At 36.5% G+C, this 18,717-nt stretch overlaps 1 protein-coding gene and 1 pseudogene across 2 annotated transcripts in view; one reads left to right on the top strand and one right to left on the bottom strand.

The window, feature by feature from the left end:
* Nucleotides 1–351: 351 nt before the first annotated feature.
* The window catches only part of RADX (RPA1 related single stranded DNA binding protein, X-linked), a 68,777-nt gene continuing 50,411 nt past the window's right edge, over nt 352–18,717 (top strand). For both annotated transcript variants that reach the window (XM_045788633.2, XM_045788624.2), the window contains exons 1-3: nt 352–1,149; nt 9,077–9,219; nt 10,338–10,530. In XM_045788633.2, coding sequence (XP_045644589.1) covers nt 507–1,149; nt 9,077–9,219; nt 10,338–10,530 — 979 coding nt within the window. In that variant the 5' untranslated portion in view covers nt 352–506. The remainder of the gene's footprint in view (nt 1,150–9,076; nt 9,220–10,337; nt 10,531–18,717) is intronic.
* On the bottom strand, nt 16,256–17,439 carry LOC123786388 (magnesium transporter NIPA2 pseudogene; annotated as a pseudogene).

Genomic DNA, 18,717 nt, shown 5'->3' with positions numbered 1-18,717 from the left:
GTATTAATGAACTCTAATTTACTTTCTGTAGCTGCCCCAAAGCCCAAACCCCCAAACACCTGAGCTAGGACTACTGATACCCCGCTCCCAGCCACTTTCTCTTTTCCATCGCCTCTCAGCACTCTCCTTTCTAGAAGAGCCACGAGTGCTCCTCCCCCTCCCTCTTGCGACGTTTTGGGAACCATGGCGACCAACGCTGTTCCTCCCCTCCGCCTCCCCAGGCGACCCGGCTGGCACCAGGTGGGTGGATCTGCTACGTAACCGCGCGGGCAACTGCCTAGTAACAGTGCCTGCGAGTTGGAAGCGCGCCGGGAGAGGGGTGGAGCGAGAGAGCTGACGCGGGCGCGCGGAACATCTTCGCAGCCTCGCTTCGGGGGTGGAGCCTTACCAGACAGCCGGAGCAGAGTAGCTCGCGTTCGTCGCCCGAGCGCGAGGTTTCTTAGTGCTCAGCTTTGGACGGGGCAGACTAGCTTTGGGGAGCGAAGAGAGTACGCAGTTACCCCAAAATGTCTGGTGAGTTAGGTCAGCCTCAGGCCGGCCCATCACATGCCGGGCTAGAATTTCCGAATCCTGAGAGAAGTCGGTCTGGGGTCCCGGGAGGGGTGATCCGAAGGGTCGGTGCCCAGGGACGCAGGTCCTGGATCCAAAAGGTTCTTGAGCAGATAACGGATTCACCTCTGCAGTGGGTCACCCCGTCGGAGGTGGTGCCTGTCGCTGTGCTGGCCGTCCAGAGGTACCTGTTAGAGGATGAGCCACGCGACACGATACCCAAACCTCCCCTTTACTGCTATGATGTGACGATCTCGGACGGGGTGTACCAGGAGAAGTGCTACCTGGACCCCAGCCTGAACTTTCTCGTATATAAAAATATTCTTAAAGTTGGCATAGAAATGAAAATTTGCAGGGTCTCTTGTCTTTACAACGAGAAGAGGTTAGGCCAGGGGATCCTGTGCATAGATAACGTCCACTGTGGGGACACCCTGGAGGCTATTTCTCTAGAAACCCCATTCAGAAATAGTGCGCACAAGGAGATACCGGAGAGGCCTTTGAGAGGCGGAAAGAGTCATTACCTGGCCCTGTGGAATAACGAAGATCCATATGGAGATATTTGGTTAACCAACAAGCAGCCCGAGGAACACAATTTTAACAGTAAGTAATTGGAGGGAATGATGGAGGGGTTTAAAAAATAGTTTTCGGGAGCTTGCGTTAATGGGAAAGGAAACCAGGGTGCTTTGGTATTATTCATTTCAAACCGCGGGTGGGAATAAACAAATGCTCCTGGATGTCGAATTAACGCTCGCTTAATGAAATTTGCACAGCCCATGTCTTGCTTTGATTATTCAAGTGGCTATTCAGGAAGTGTCTGAATACATCTCAGATTTAATCTGGCATACATACTTGTGTGTGCGTTTGCCTATGGTGGAATTATCTTCGTTTCATTTCCAAACCACTTGTGGAAATAGTACTTTTCTGTGTTGGTTGGCGAGTGTATAGATCTGAATTCGTCATAAGAGTCGTAAATATTTGTGCTTTTGCGTGTTTTAACTTCATTCAAAAAAGGATATTGCGTGATTTATTCCTTAATAATTTGCATTAATGAAACGCCATTTTTTGTGTCTTCGAGTGTAGCAGTTATGTAAATACTGCTGTTTTGAATGTGTCATTTTTGTGGACAGGCTTGGAATCTTCATTTTTATGTTTCTTATTGCGTATCACGGACAATATTGACCTGAGAAGTTTAATTCTTCTGTACCAGAAGTAGGAAGTTAGCCTGAAAATGTCTGTTCGTCATCAGCAACTGCTGCAAAACATGTTTTATCAGAGATGGAAGGGGAATGATAGAACTATAGGGATGTACGTGTATGGAATGGGGACCAAATAAAACGCAAAAAAAAAATAAAATAAAAGCGAAAGTACTCAAGGAAGAAAGGTGATCATTTTCTACATTTATTGCTTTTTAGTTTTTTTTCTTTTTACATTGCGGTCATAATATTAGCTCGTATCTAATCTTGCTATGACGTGTATCAGCAACAGGCTTGAAAGTGAAAAGACAACTGGATCAAAAATATGCAATTAAAGGAATATCCAGTTATAAGGAAAAAAATATGTTATAGAAATGTGTGGACAAGGATGATTTAAATAACTTAAGCTTTAAAAGCAAGATAGTCGTTTCGGGGATGAAATAATGGAATGGTTTTTATTTCAAGCATGGAATAAGGCAGCACTGCGTTACTACTCTTAAGTGTTGATCATTTTTATTTTTAGGATTGAATACAGAAATGAAAAAATGGTGTCTAGAAGAATTAAGAGGGGAATAATAATTTGTAAAAATAGATTTCATTTTTCTGACTATGAAAGTGATATCCATTATTGAACACATATTTTTATTACAAAAGACAATGTCCATGTGCTAAAAAATCCAAACTATATTTAAAAGCATATTGTTGGCTAGCAAGAAAAAGAGCAATACAGACTGAAAAGCAAACTTATTGAACACCTATGGGCAAGATAATATTAAAAGCACTTTATTTGTGTAAACATAAAAAAGTATATTGTATTAAAAATGTAAGACACAGGTATAGTAAAATTTTGATGGCAAAATCTAGAAGTGGGTATATATTAGTGTTCTTTCAAGTTTGCTGTATGTTTAAAATTTTTAATAATAAAAGGTCGTGGTGGAGTGAAAGACCCCTTTACCTCCACCTCTTATGCCTTCAAGTTCCCTCTCAAAACGCCAAAGGTTCAGCAGTTTGGTGTGTATCACTGAAAAAAAAATTCTGTGGCGTCGCATGATTTGCTGTTTACACTTATCTCAAGCATCTTTAATGTACATCTGCACATACACACTTCCATGGTATGGATGTACCTTAATTTATATAATCATGCCCATGTGAATGGTAATTATCAATTTTTGGCAGTTACTGGTTTTTCAGTCTTAGATCTGGCACTGAACATCATTAGGATATACACATACTTGTTCATTATGTTCAAGTGTTTCTGTTAAATGTATAGATTCCTAGAAGTGAAATCGCTGGGTTAAAGAGTATTTAAATTTTTTAATTTAATGGATATTGACAAATCATCTTCTGAAAAGGTTTTACTAATTTACATTCCCACTAACGTATGTATGAATGCCCATTTCCCCATATCGTACTAATTTTAAATTATATCTCTTGACTTTTCTAATTTCTTTGCTAATGGATGGTATTTGCTATATATTGCAAATTACATTCTCACACTCTGTCCCTTTTCTCCTTGTTTATGGTGCATTTTTGTGCTTTTTAAAACTTTTCTATTAAGGCATATGTACATACAAAGTATTAAAGTCTTCAAAATACAGCTTGAAATACAAAAGAAAAAAATGCAGCTTAAAAATAAAGCTTGAAACCATTTCCCGCCCCCCCATCAAGACACAGAACGTTTTAAGCATCTCGAGAGTCTCACTAACGCCCTCTCCTGGTCAGTATCCTACTGCAAAGGTAACCAATATTGTGATCTCAAAGACAGCTTTTCAAAATGGAAGTTACATCATGCCACTCTCCTATCTAAATCTCTCCAGCGGCTCCCCATTGCGCTTAAACAACAATCCAGACCCCCTATCAGGGTGCGCAAGGCCCTGTGGTGTGGGCAAACTTTATTTAAACAGCTAGATAGAAAATTTTTTTGCCTTTGTCGGACATACAGTCTCCAGTCACAGCTATTCAACTTGGCCAGAGTATAGCAAAAGCAGCCATAGGCAATATGTAAATTAATGGGTTTGGCTGTTTTATGGTAGAACTTTATTTACAAAACCTGGCTTCAAGCCAGATTTAGCTCAAGGGCTGTAATTTACAGACCCCTGCCCTACCAAATCCCCTTACTCACTTCTCTAACCCCTCTCCTCCACCATTTTGTTTCCAAAATACCAGCCTTCTTTTTGATCTCAAACCTCCTTGCTCTTTCCTGCCTCTAGTACGTTGCTACTGCTTTTTCCTCTTTCTGGAAAGTTCCTTCCTATCTTCAGGTCTCAACTCGAATATATAAAACATGTTAGAAAAGGGTTGTTTAAATATGTATTCCCTCCCCATTTATTATTATTGCATCACCATGGAAATGCCCTTCATAGAACTGATAACAGTCTGAAATTATTATTTCTGTTGTTTTCTTTTTCCTCCTACTGGTTTATAAGATCCATGAGGGCAAGGAGGCTGTTTTTTTTCCTTGCTGTGGGGCATTCCTCCTATACCCAGAACAGTGTCTGCCGCATGGTAGGCATTCAATAAGTGTTTATTGAATAAAGAAATGCATAAAATAAATTACATTAGTGGATTTTCTAATGTTGAACCACTTCTGTATCTCTACTTGGTCACAGTTGTTATATTTACATCTGTATATTTAAAGTGAATTTGTTCCATAGATTTTATTTTTTTAGGGGGCTACTATTTTAGCCCAATATTGGATATCAGGTTAATTAATATTAGCCTAGTAGAATGAGTTGGGAAACTTGCCTGTTTTTCTGTGCTTCCAGAAATCATTTGTTCATTGAAGGTTTGGTAGAATTTATCCCTAAAACTATTGAACCTGGGGCCTTGGGCCAGGATTAGGGGTTAAAAAGAGAATGACTCCTTTTCAGTTTCTCATAGAAAAAATAATGAAATCAATAACACTTCTGGAGTCCATTTGTGAGAGTTGCTATTTTACTAGGAAATCTCATTTCACCTACATCTTAAAGTTGTATGCAGTAGTCTCTATTTTTAAATTTTAGTTTATATTTTAAAAATATTTTAGTCTAGTTTCATACCGTTTTACATTCCTAATGTTTATGTGTTTACCTTTTTTTATGGTCAGCCTTGCCAGAAGCTTGTCTGTTTTATTAGTATTTTTAAAAAAAGAATTTTAGCTTTACTAATTAAGTCTATATTGGGGAGATATTTTCTACTTTATTAACACTATAATCTTTAATTTCTTGTATTTCCTTTGTTCGTATTTTTTGTACTTCCCTTCTTGAGTTGAATGTTTGTTTCACTTATTTCCTTGTTTCTTTCTTCCAAAAGCTTTTAAAATTCCAAAATTTCTCATGGATACTGCTTTGTCTGCATACACTAGGTTTTGAAGTGCAGAGATTTTATTTTTACTCATTACTCATATTTTCTGATTTTTTAAATTTGAGTTCCTCTTTACCCTCAAAATTTTAGGAAAAGCTTACTTATTAGATATGAAGTCTATTATAACAAGTTTTTAAATTTTTTAAAAGATTTTATTCATTTATGTTGAGAGAGAGAGCGCAAGTGGGGGGGAATGGGCAGCGGGGACGGAGAAGCAGACTCCCCACAGAGCAAGGACCCCAGACTCTAAACTCGATCCCAGGACCCTGGGATCATGATCTGAGCCAAAGGCAGACACTTAACCAACTGAGTCACCCAAATGCCCCTATAACAAGTTTTAAATTTTTTATTAAAGTATTCCATATTCTTTTTTTTAAAAAAAATCCATTTTATTTGCCTATTTCTCTGAGAGGAATACTGGCTTCTCTTTATGACAGTGGTTTTGTTCATTTCTCCTTGTAGTTCTGAAAGTTTTTGATTTAGACATTACTATAATGTGTAAAGTTTCATAACAGTAATATCTTGTTGGTGGATTTTTAACCTTTTATCAGTATGGATTTTTTTTTGTCCTTTTGTGCCTTGAATTCTGTTTTGTCTCGATAGTACTATTTACTACTGCTGCTGTCTTTTAGTTGGCATTTTAGGCAGTGGTTCTCAAACATGAATGGACATCCCTATCACTTCAAAAGTGTTTTAAAATGCAGATTTCTGGGCTCCACCACCAGTCTCTAATTCAGTAGGTCTGTGGTAGGGGCCTAAAATTTGCATTTCTAAGAAGTTCACTGGTGGTGATGATGCTGGTTGTACAAAGGCCACGTTTTGAGAACTGACCAGTGTGTGTATCTTTGTCCATTTCTTTATTTCTATTTTGTTTTACATTTGTCTTTTAAAGAAATACATAGCTGAGTTTTTGGTTTTTTGACCCAAACCAATTCTTTTTCTTTTAAGAGATGAATTTAATCCAATTAAATTTAAAGTCCTTAATGATGTTTTTGTACCTGTTCTTGCAGAGCTGCTTTATGTTTTCTATACACCATGCTTTATTTATTTATTTATTTTGCTTTTGCAAGATTTAAATTCCTTTTTCTTTTAGTGCTTTAGAAGTGATACATTAATTGGTATTCTCCTACAGGTTACCCTTATTGTTTTAACAGAATTATTTAAACTTTGAATTTTGTGTCAATCTGCAGAATTACGACAATTTATAATATCTTCCTCTTGAACAATACAAGGTGTTTAGGACTCTACTTGGTCATGATGCAATTTGGCGTATTGCTATATTGGGTTTGAAAGTATTTGATTGAGGATATTTACCATCATAAATGATTAGGATTTATGTTTTTTTTCCCCCGTGTACTACTTTTGTCATCATTTTTCGGGATTTATCTATGTTTATAAAATGAATTGTCAGAACCTGGTGCCAATTTTGGAGGTCATTATTTGTGAACTTTTTCATGTTCTTCCACAGTTATTGACTTATTCCAGTTTTCTTCTGCTTCTTAAGGCAATATTGATAATTCATATTTTCCTAGAAGATTATCAATTTCACTGATATTTTTGAGTTTAGTGATACATAATCATATATAATAATATTTTTCTCTAGGTTTATAGCTGATCGCATTTCAGACATATTTTTGTTTTCTGTCTTCATGGTTGCACTTGTCAGAGGTCTACCTTTTCATTCATTTTTCCAAGGAATTGGATTTAACAGTTCTATGTTTTTCTAATACATTATTTTCAGCTCTTATCTTTATTCCTTTTTGCATTCCTTAGATTTATTCTTTTGCCGTGGTTTTCGTTGTATGGTTCAAGGACCTCTAGAGGTGTCCCCAAGACCTTTACAAGGAATTCACATCAAAAATATTTTCATAATAATAATACCAAGACTTCATTTACATTAAAAAAAAAACTTCATTTACCTTTTAACACTCTAATTCTCTGAAAGTATACAGTGGAGTCTTCCAGAGGCTACAGGACACGTGACATTGAAACGGACTGAATGCCAAAGAAATGGGAGTATCAGCTGTCTTCTATCAAGCTAGACTCTAAAAAGATTTACAAAAATGTAAACCAGTGCCACTCTTCTCACTAGATTTTTTGTTTTAGAAAATATCGTCATTTTGCCATTTATATTATACATAATAGGTTTATTGTTTTTAAGGGAGTTAATGAATAATTTTTTATTTCTTAGTTTTACTTTATAATATGGCAAGTGTTGATAGATATTACCTGTATAAATAAAAGCTTTTTGAGGTCTTCAGTAATTTTTAAGAATGTAAAAGGCTCCTGAGACCAGAAAGTTTGAGAATCACTGTTCCATTGCTTGCTATCTAACAGTTTGTATTGAATATCTAGTTTATTTTCATTCTTTCTTTTGAAAATGAACACATTTCTTTTTTTTTAAGATTTTATTTATTTGACAGAGAGAGACACAGCGAGAGAGGGAACACAAGCAGGGGGAGTGGGAGAGGGAGAAGCAGGCTTCCTGCTGAGCAGGGAGCCCGATGTAGGGTCAATCCCAGGACCCCGAGATCATGACCTGAGCCGAAGGCAGACGCTTAACGACTGAGCCACCCAGGCGCCCTGAAAATGAACACATTTCTATGAATTTATACAGATTCTTCATTGTTTATGTATAGCCTGTAATTTCTTTTTGGATTTGAGATATATATATATATATATTCTATGAAGTTTGTGAGTTAAAAACCCAAGCTGGGAAAACATTAACCAGGCAGATGTCTGAGCACAGCTAACTCTGTGGACCCTGTTATAGCGGAAGCAGTGGCTCTTAGAGCTCTGGTTTTACAAAATCATGTAACTCTTGAATTTATTCTAGTTAGTGAAAGTATATGTGCCTTCATTGACCAAGGGTGTTTCACATACATTTCAGATAATTCAGAGCCGATCCACAATTTGTCCGACCTAATTAAAAAGGAAATCACTTAATTATGTCAGAGCAAATATTAGGACCTTTGATTCGGAGCTATTAATGTTTTGGAAGAATTTAGAAGGAAAATTGTACAGATGTCTGAAGACTAAAAATAGTATGCTTTTTATGATACAGGTGTAATGACAACATTCCACTTAAATTCTTATTAAAAAGAAATTACAAATGCGGTTTTCATGTCAAAATGTTGTGTAGGTGATACATTATGTAAATTAAAATGGAAGTGGGAGATACCTTGTGAAATAAAACATTGGAATAAATACAAATTCAGGTTTTAAAAGTTGGGACTGGTCTATGAGAGAGCAAAATGTAGATGGAATTGCAGATGGAACCTCTCTTAACCCAAGGAAGAATAAAATAAAAAATACAAGTTAATCTTTTAAAGATGGTGAATAGCTTTTAAGCAGTTTTTGTATTTTCCAGCAAGCATGGAGATTAAAATTTCAAAGTAAATTATGTGACATATGAGAAGACAATGAGTACTATGTAGAAAAATAAGACAGGATGGGGCATAAGTAAAGGGATCAATTTTCAATAGGGTAGTTAAGGGATGACATCACTGAGGAAGTGACCTTTGAGCAAGACTTGAAGGAGAGGAGGGAAGTCACTCTGGTATCTAAGAAGATGTTCCAGACAGAGGGAACAGCAAGTGCAAAGCCCTGGTACAGAACTATGGTGGCATGTTGGGGAAATATAGAACTCATACATATAAAACTACAGTGAGGGCAATACAGAAATATATCATAAAACAATTCTATAAATTAAATGTATAAGTGCTTGGTAGTGGGAAAATATTCCATGGCATTGAGTTTTTCCCACAAAATTTCTTAAGGGAGATGAGTTTATTGAAGTATAATTAACATTCAATGTTACATTTGTTTCAGGTGTACAAGGTAATGATTTAACTATACTATATATTTCTCAGTGCTCATCAGAATATGTGTTCTTTTAATCCCCTTTATCTGTTTCACCCATCCCCCCACCCAGGGGGAGATGAGTTTAGATCCTAAGCAGGATTTTTTTCTATTCTATTTTTTTATTCTAGATACAAAAATAATTTCCCTGTCTCACCTTGAGATGACCTGGGCTAACAGAAGGAATTTTCCTGCATTGCTTGTGAGAATCCTGCATAAATCGAAACTGCGATACTATGGAAAACCTGATAAAAAGATGATTGAGCCATACCAGGTATTAAGTAATGACAAGATATTACATGTTAATGTAATGGTTATAGATTATAACTTACAGACCTGACTCCGTATTAGGATAATTTATGTCCAAATAATATTTTATAAGTTTAATTTAATAATTTTAAAAACATAATAAATGTATATTTCAAGGTATTTTTCTATGTAATTTCTTATACAGAAAGAAATTATTTCTGTATTGGTACCTCGTAATTCCCTGATTCAGCTGGTCTCCTTCACACTTTTTTCTGTATCTTCAACCTTTTCTTCTCTACTGTGCTTTCTACACCAGCATAGAGACATACTCTAGTCTTTCATTTTAAAAAAAGACAAAAATCTCCTTTGACCTCAGGACTCCTCTATTCCCTCTCTTCCTCTCTTCTGGCAAGCTCCTTGGAGAAGTAGTCTCTGCTAGATGTTTTCACTTTCTTACTTCCCATTTACTTTTCAACACAATTAGTGTGACTTTTTTCTTCAGCTGGTCACTCACTAGAGACCTTCTAATCGTCAAATCTAGCTGCTACTTTTCTGTCATCTTGACCCTCTGTGTCATATAATGCCAATGACGACTACCTTCTTGATTTCTGCCCTGTTTGTTTTTTTACTTAACATTTTACCATATTTTCACATGTTATCAAGAATTATTTTAGGTGTTTTATTAAGCTTTCATTATAACAGTTATACATACTTTGAGGTAATTTGGGAAATGCAGAAAGCTATAGAAATAAAGCTGATAAGTAATATCACCTCAAATTCTACCAGAGCCACTGTTAATATTAAAGGGTTTTATTCCCTTTTTTGTATGTATGTATCACGTCTACATATATACACAGGATATATATGCACATATCTATATCATATGTATGCCATATATATCACATCTATGTGTATATGTGTGCATATCATATGTTGCATGACTATGTCATATATTAAATTATCTTACAAAATGAAGACCATACATATAATTTTGTGTCACTTAACATTTCCTTAAGTATTTTCTATCACTAAAAATCATAACTTAGTCATTCCCCTATAGTTTTGCTTTCTCATTCTTAAAATTAGAATGCCCTGTAGGTAAAAGTAACAAATATGCTGTGCTTTTTCACTCTTTTTTTCTAGACCTTTTTGGAAGTTGCTGACAGTTCAGGCACAGTGTCAGTGATTATGTGGAATGCCCTGTGTCCTGAATGGTATAAAAGTTTGCGGGTTGGTTTAGTTCTTCTGCTTCAGGATTATTCTGTTAAAAAGAGTTATCCATTCAGGATGCAGCCTCTGCCTGTGGATCCACAGATCAAACTAATTTCTACAATGGGTTAAGTATCCAATAAATTTATTGTTTTATGGCTCTTTTGTTTGTATAAATTTGCAAAGTACCATATCAGCCAAAGGCTCTGACAAATTACTGAATCTGTTAGAACCTGGTAAGCCTTTAAATTCTTTATAAAAATTTTAAGCAATCACTTAATAAATTATTTATTATCGTATTTATTAAGAAGAAGTAATGTGAGATATTTATTGTTGATTAATGAATGAGCTCCACTTAGGATGTACTTATTTTTGTTTTATTTTTTAAAAAGCAATTTAAAAATTTTAATATAGCGGTTTATAAAGTGGGTAAGGCATATAATTCATTTTATAACACCTCAGACCAAAAAAAAAGTATTTCATGTTTTATTTTTTGTATTATAGTACTAAATGAGTTGAATATACTTTTCTGTTACTATAAGGTGCTTTTCAAAAAGGCTTTTGTCAGCATTTTATTTTGAAATAATTTCAAATTTACGTAAAAGTTGAAAGAATAGTACAAAGAACTCCCATACACCCTTTACACAGATTCAACGGTTGTTAACATTTACCTTTACTTTATCATTCCCTACCTCTCTCCATATATGTTTGTCCTCTGAAACATTTGAGAGTAAGTGGCAGCCATCACACATACCCCTTTACCTCAGAACACTTCAGTAATACTTCAATGTGTATTTCCGAAGAACAAGAACATTCTATTCTATAATCACAGTACAGCTATCAAAATCAGGAAATTTAAAATTGAGAAATTGCCGTTATCTAGCCTGCAGTCAGTATTCAAATGCAATTAAATTGCTGCAGTTTTGAAAAGGCTCTTCCTAATTAGTATTGAAATCGAAGTTTTGACATCTTGGCATCATCCTAAATATTTTTGGAGCATTAAAATTATTAAGTGGTTGTGTTCAGATGTGGATGTGAATTTTTTGCTTTTCCATTTTTCAAAATTGTAGATTATATCACCCAACAAGTTTAAGCATTGATTTTGGCTCATAGTAGTTATATACTGGACCTGTATTTCTGTGTATTCTAAATTCCCTACTAATACTAATTACTTGGGAATGTGCAGAAAATATAGCCTTTGTCCACTGTTTCCTTAAATATAAGCTTATTTAGGAAAATTTCATATGATTCTTTATTAAAATCTTAAAGATTTGGTTGACATCAATCATGTCTTGCTGGATGAACAAGTCATTACCTAGTAGTTTGGTACAATTAGCCCATTATCTCATTGCCTCTTTGTTCTTACCTTTGTTATAGAAAGGTAAGAAATTAAACTAATATTGATGTTGGGACTTACTTGAGAAAATACAGGAAAAAAAATGGCAAAAAGAAGCTAATTTGCAACATGTATTATTATGTCTATCAACTTGTAAATTCTTGCCACAACCAAGCATATCTAGGTAAAAAAATGCCTTAGTAAAAATTGAGACATTTGTCAATAACAGATAAGGTAAGTAAATTTGTTGATGTCACATAATAAATCACTGGCATAGTGAAAAGTAAAACCTAGTTTTTCTGACCCCTAACCTAGTGTTCTTTTTATGAGATATACTGTTTTCCTGGTGTAAAGAGAATTAATTTAAATCATAATTTTTACATGGCTGTGGGCAAATCTAGCAATGTGTCTGGTACTAATAGCTGTTTCTAAACCTTAAAAATATAAAGAAGGTAGAAAAATAGACCGCATGTGGTCAGTAGATAAACAGCTGCTAAAAACACTGAAATTGAATCAAGCAGTATGCTACCTCTACTATATAGAAGTACAGGGTCAGGGGTGCCTGGGTGGCACAGCGGTTAATTGTCTGCCTTCGGCTCAGGGCGTGATCCTGGCGTTACGGGATCGAGCCCCACATCAGGCTCCTCCGCTATGAGCCTGCTTCTTCCTCTCCCACTCCCCCTGCTTGTGTTCCCTCTCTCGCTGGCTGTCTCTCTCTGTCGAATAAATAAAATCTTTTAAAAAAAAAAAGAAGTACAGGGTCAGATTTTCATAATGGAAACTCTCTTTAAGATATGAGAGGCTATTTATTCTTTCAGGTAAATAATTGCAAATATGGAAATTATTTTTTTTTTACATGAGAGCCTTGGATAAGAATATATTGAAAATGTTTCTTTCAGTCTTTAAAACAGTTTTAATGTTATCAGTGTTAGCATCAGTCTACTTTATCCCATACCTTTTTGATAAGGAATAGGACTTTTTCCCCTCTTTATCAGGAGTCAGTGTTCTATTTCTATAAAGGCAATATAGTTTCTGTCATAAGTACACAGCTCTGCCTTTATAGAGTGAAAGCAAATAGAGATAATATGTAAGGAATAGGCATGGCTGTGTTACAGTGAAACTTTATTTGCAAAAACAGGCAACCATCTGCAGGCTGTAGTTTGCCGAGCCCACACGTTAGTATCGCTCGGGGAGCCTGAAAGAACCATAGGCATGCCAGGTGCAGCGATTTTGATTTAATTACTCTGAGGAGGGAACCCAGACGTTGGTGTGTCTTTAAAAATCCTCAGGTGGTTCTAATGCACACCTAGAGTTGAGAACTGCTGATTTATGATCTTTAAAAAGATTAAATGGATTAATGATTTTTTGAAGGGAAATGAAGAGTTTTGTAAACCATGCTAGACACAGGAGGTACAAAGATAAGTAATACAGAGTTGTACCCTTAAAAAGTTAGTCTAACAGGGTAATATATTACACTGCATGTTAACTAACCAGAATTTAAATAAAAACTTGAAAAAAGATTAGTCTAATGGTACAGATCAGTAAGATGAACCGATTACAATAAAATGAAGGATGAATGACAGTAAACAGTAAGAAGATGTGATGAACAAAAGGGGAGAGGAAATGAGCAGAAATGTAGTTGAGGAAAGAAAGAATGGTCAGGAGAGTGGGAGAATGAGTTGGATAGGAGAAAGTGTGAGTGGGGGTTACAAATAATAACAGGGTCGTTTAAATGTTATGAATAGGATAAATGAGAAAAGGTATATATTGCGGGTCAGGGTTGGTCAGTAAGGGAATAAGTGTTTGTGGTACCATCACTGCCTTCTAGGTGTTGATGCTGAAAGACAAACTATTGGAGAAATTGATCTTGATTTTTTTTCCATATTTACATGTGTAGTTCCAAGTTATAGACACTAAGATGTAATTTTTTAAAAGACCAAATAAATGGAAGCCTATAAAGGTGAAAATTCTCTTGTAAAACATAGGACGTATTTGCTAGTCCTGTATGGTTTTGTATATTGCCATTTTGCATATCATTCTGTTCTACCTTTTATCAAATAGTATTCAGCTAGCATCCCAAGTAAACATTTTAAAATCTTGAGATTTTTCAGACTGTATTATATAATACTTATTGAGATAATAGCATCAAGTGTTTGGGGTTTTGGTGGGAAGGGGCTATTTATTTCATTCAAACTCCTACTAGCATTTTGGAGCTGGAAGGGACCTTAAATATAATCAGGTAACTATGACTATGAAAGTGCTTTGTAAAATGCAAACTGTTTTGTAGGTACAAGGTAATATCATGTAATACAAACCTCCCTCATTTATATATAAAAGACTGAAACTCTTAAAGGTAAAGTGAATTTTCTAATCACATGGCTGCTAATAGGCTGCTAATAATTTGCCTATTATACCCCTATCTTATACTATATAAAAAGTCAATTCTAGATACAGCAAATGTAAAAGGCAAAACTTCCAGATACATGAGAAATGTATCTTCATCCTGTTTTTTTTTTTTTGCAGGTTTTTTTTGTGTGTTGTTTTTGTTTTTTTTGTTTTTTTTTTTTTTTTGAGACAGAGAGCGTGCTGTCATGGGGGGGAGGGGCAGAGGAAGAGGGAGAGAGAGAATTCCAAGCAGGCTCCACACCCAGCACAGAGCCTGATGCATGGCTTGATCCCAGGACCCTGAGATCATGACCCAAGCCGAAATCAAGAGCTAGATGCCCAACTGACTGAACCACCCAGGTGCCCCCTCTTCATCCTGCTTTAATCTTTGTTTGCTAAACAGCAAATTCTTAGAAAATATTACCTCCTGCATAAAAGGGGATAGAAAGCCCTCTAAATAAATGGAGAAATAGCCCATGTTCCCAGGTAGGAAGTCAGTATCAATTTCATGAGTATGTCAAGTACCCCCAAATTGATCTGCAGATTCAGTGCTATTCTGTAAGATTTTTTTTCTGGAACTGACAAACTGATTCTAAAATTTATACGGAGGCACATAATTATTGAGAATAGTCAAGACAGTTCTGAAGAAAATAGCGGGCTACAGAGGGAGACTTCTACAAATGTCATGAGTTCTTATAAAGAATTTATGACCGTGTAATATAGGTATAGATATAGACAAACTGACCAGCAAATCACAATATGATCGAGAAATAGCCCTTAACACACACAAAGTTAATATGACAGATGTGTTATACAGATCATCAAGGAAGAAAGAACTATTCAGTAAATAGTATTGGAAAAAATAATTACATACTTGAGGAAAAAATGACATTATATCCCTATCTTATGCTGTATAAAAAGTCAATTTCAGATACAGTAAATGTAAAAGGCAAAACTTTTAGAAGACTTATAAAGAAATATGTGTTTGACCTTGGGATAAGGAAGGATGTCTTAGAGAGGACACAGGGAAGAGCATTTGTAAATGAATGATTAATAAACCCAACTACATTGAAATTTTTTTGGTTTCAATTTGTCTTTTTATTATAATATGAGCTAAATTTAAGAAATTAGTCTTTTGACTTTATTTCCCAGAGTTGTTAGATCTAAATGACAATAGAACTTGTTATGAAAATATACTGAAAAATACAAGTGCTGAAGTAAAATGGTAATCAAGGTTCCAGGTATCAAGGGATTAGAGAACGTGAAGAATGAAACCCGTCAGGCTGCAGCCCGACCGAGGCAGGACGGGCTGGTTTAGCAAGGCTCCATCAAGGAGTAGGAAGACCATCAAAGGTGTGGTGATAAGTCCCAGCATGAGAAACATCTCCACCAGGCAACTTCCTACCCTTCTTTGTTTGGTAAATTGAGTTTTTCTTCATTTAATAACTTAGGATTCTCTTAAACTGACATTTCAAAATTAAAATAATTCATCAAACAGGAGTCATTTTTATAGGTAAGGTAAATCACAGGATAGTGTATTAGGAAAATTTTGTCCCTTTTTAAATCAGAAAGCCTTCAAGTGGTCAGGGATTGATGGAGTGAGGATGACAAATGTACATTTCAGATTTTCATCACCAATGAAAAAATAAAGCATTTTTATCAATTTGAAACTGTCAGTGCATTTAGATTTTGGTGAAGGAAAATTTAAAATACCTCTACAATAACACAATGTTAATAAAAATTGGCCATGTACTGAGGTCATTTTAGTGAGCTACCATCATGTAAATACAAGAAAAGTAATTTCTTGGTCCTAATCAGTGAAACTTTAAAAAAGGTTGTCTCTAGAGAACATTTTTTAAGAACACTGCTTTTTCAGACACATTCTGATATTCAAATTCACTTTATGATACAATTATAGATTAACCTTTTAATTACATTTTTCTTTTTTTTTTAAGATTTTAGTTATTTGCTTGTCAAGCAGGGGGAGCAGCAGGCAGAGGGAGAAGCAGGCTCCCCACTGAGCAGGGAGCCTGACGCAGGACTTGATCCCAGGATCCTGGGATCACGACCTGAGCCGAAGGAAGACGCTTAACATGACTGAGCCACCCAGGAGTCCCTAATTACATTTTTCTTAAAAAGCTGTGAGATTTCTATTTCTTTGGGAGATACTTTCACCACTGTGTCATTCAGTTCCACAGGTGAAGCTTTCTTCATTATCATGAAGAACTTCATACCTGTTAGAGAGATTGCCATGCATTGCTTTTTTTGTCCTTTCAAAAAGACACAGGGAGACTTGCTAGAGTAAAGCTGACATCTTTAAAGGCATGCAACAAGAATATTCCCACAAGGATTGCAAAGAAGCCACTCAAACTACCAATGACATCATCAACAGGCTTATCTTGCCACTCCTTAAGAAGAATAGCTGAACAAGTTAAAACTGATGTTATAAAGAATAGGTAATATATTAGAGTCACAATGGAAGCGTTGACTATATCCACGGCCCTGTTCCGGCAATTAATCTGCGTGTTCACACAGCCTATAAGGCTCAGCAGCAGAACCCAGGCCGGGGGATGTCACAATACAGGCTTTCCAGCAGACAGCTGTCTTTGATAGCAATGCCCAGGCCCTTAACACAGGAGACCAAAAACGCTCCGGTTACAGAGCAGGTTGTTATGTACACAAGAATGTTTGTCTGTCTGTGGCGAGGTCTCACCACGAAGATTAATACCAATGACACAACGACCACAAGTGTTGCAAAGACCACAAAACCTAGATCTCCCAGTTTGTTAGACATTTCACTTAAGTCTCAATCTCCTCTTCTTTTGGAGCATGAATGATCATGATTGTAGATCCTAGAATACTTAGCAAACATCCAATTTTCCCATGAAGATTAGGTCTTTCATTCAGAAAGTAAAGAAGGAATAGCACTTTCTAGGATGCTGAGAGCCACCCTAACGGAGTCACTAGGGTGGCTGGTGCAAAGGCACGTGCAGCAAGTTTGGCCACCTCACCTGCTCCCATTGATAGCAATCCAGCCCACCACAACAATTCTTTTAAGATACGCATGGCCACCGTGACCTACTGTCATGGAGCCTTTCCTGGCAAGTCACAGAAGACCTTTTTTTTCCCCCCAAAATGAAACTCCTGCCAATGAAAATGCTGGAGCTCATAGCCAATCCCACAGCAATGTAAAAGTCATATTTTCCATGCCCCTGGATCATTTCATTTGTTACTAAAGAAGTTCTTGTGAGTCACATTGATCACAAAACAGAGAAACCTCTGATGCTGGAGGCAGGATTATGCAATCTTCATATATGTAAGTTTAGTATGGTCTCTTTTATGAAAAAAAGGGTGGGAGCAGTTAGAGATGACTTATTCATTCTCATTTCCCCATAAAAAATACTCTTTATCCTCATTTAAAGTTTTAAACCCTGGCACAGTAGCTCCGGCTCCAGCTGGAGGCCGGCCATGCAGCTTCCCCCCACTATCTGGCCCTGGCCCTGGCCACCTTGGCTTACACGCCTACAGAGGCCTCATAAGCCGCGTCCTCTTGAGCTGGGTGGGGGGCACCTTAGTACAGAAGGAGATGAGAGCATCCGGGGCTGCAGGTGCAGCTGCCTCCCGCACCTACATTGAAATTAACTTTTTTCATCAAAAGACACCATAAAAAGAATGAAAAGCAATGCACACCTCGGTGAATATATTTGCAATAATATAACCAACAAAGTATTAGTATCCAATATATATAAAGAAGTCCTTCAAATAAATAAGAAAATAAAGGGACACCTGGGTGGCTCCCTGGTTAAGCAGTTAAGCGCTTGTCCTGCGGGAGCCTAGGGCTGGAGCCCAGTGGCTGCCTCCCTGCTCAGCAGGGAGTCTGGTTCTCCCTCTGCCCCTCCTCCTGCTTGTCTCTCTCTCTCTCTCTCTCTCTCATTCTCAAATAAATAAATAAAATCTTAAAAAATAAGAAAAAAATTTAATAGAAGAGATGGCAAAAGATACAAGCAGGTATTTCACAAAAGAGGGTGCATGAGGGGCTCGTGGGTGGTGCAAATGGTTAAGCGTCTAAGTCTTGATTTTGGCTCAGGTCGTGATCTCTGGGTCATGAGATCAAGTCCTGCTTCCAGCTTCCCGCTCAGTGCAGAGTCAACTTAAGACTCTCCCTCTCCCTTTGCCCCTCTTCCATACTCTCCCTCTCCCCCACTCTCTCTCTCAAATAAATAAAAATAAATCTTAAAAAATAAAAAAAAATTTAAAGAGGATGCATGGATGAATCATGAGTATATGAAATGTCATTCAACATAATTAGTAATAAGGGAAGTGCAAATGAAGACCACAACAAATCGTCATTTTGTGTCACTAAACTGACAAAAAATAAATTTGATAGTAGCAAAATTTGGAGAGGATGCTGATCAATGGGAATTCCTACACATTGCTGGTAGAGCTATAAATAGGTTAATTACTTGAAAATAGTTTGGAATTAGCCTGTAGAGTGGAACTTTTGCACATTGTACAATCCAGGGTTTCCCTCCTGGGTATAAAACCCTAGAAAAATTTTGCCTGGGTGCACAGGGAGATATGTACAAAAGATTC

The sequence above is a fragment of the Ursus americanus genome, chromosome X, assembly GCF_024610735.1.
Source record: "Ursus americanus isolate L20-20 chromosome X, mUrsAme1.1.p, whole genome shotgun sequence".
Lineage (NCBI taxonomy): Eukaryota > Metazoa > Chordata > Mammalia > Carnivora > Ursidae > Ursus > Ursus americanus.
The sequence above is the reverse complement of the archived record's forward strand: the minus strand, read 5'-3'. Positions and strand labels throughout refer to the sequence as shown.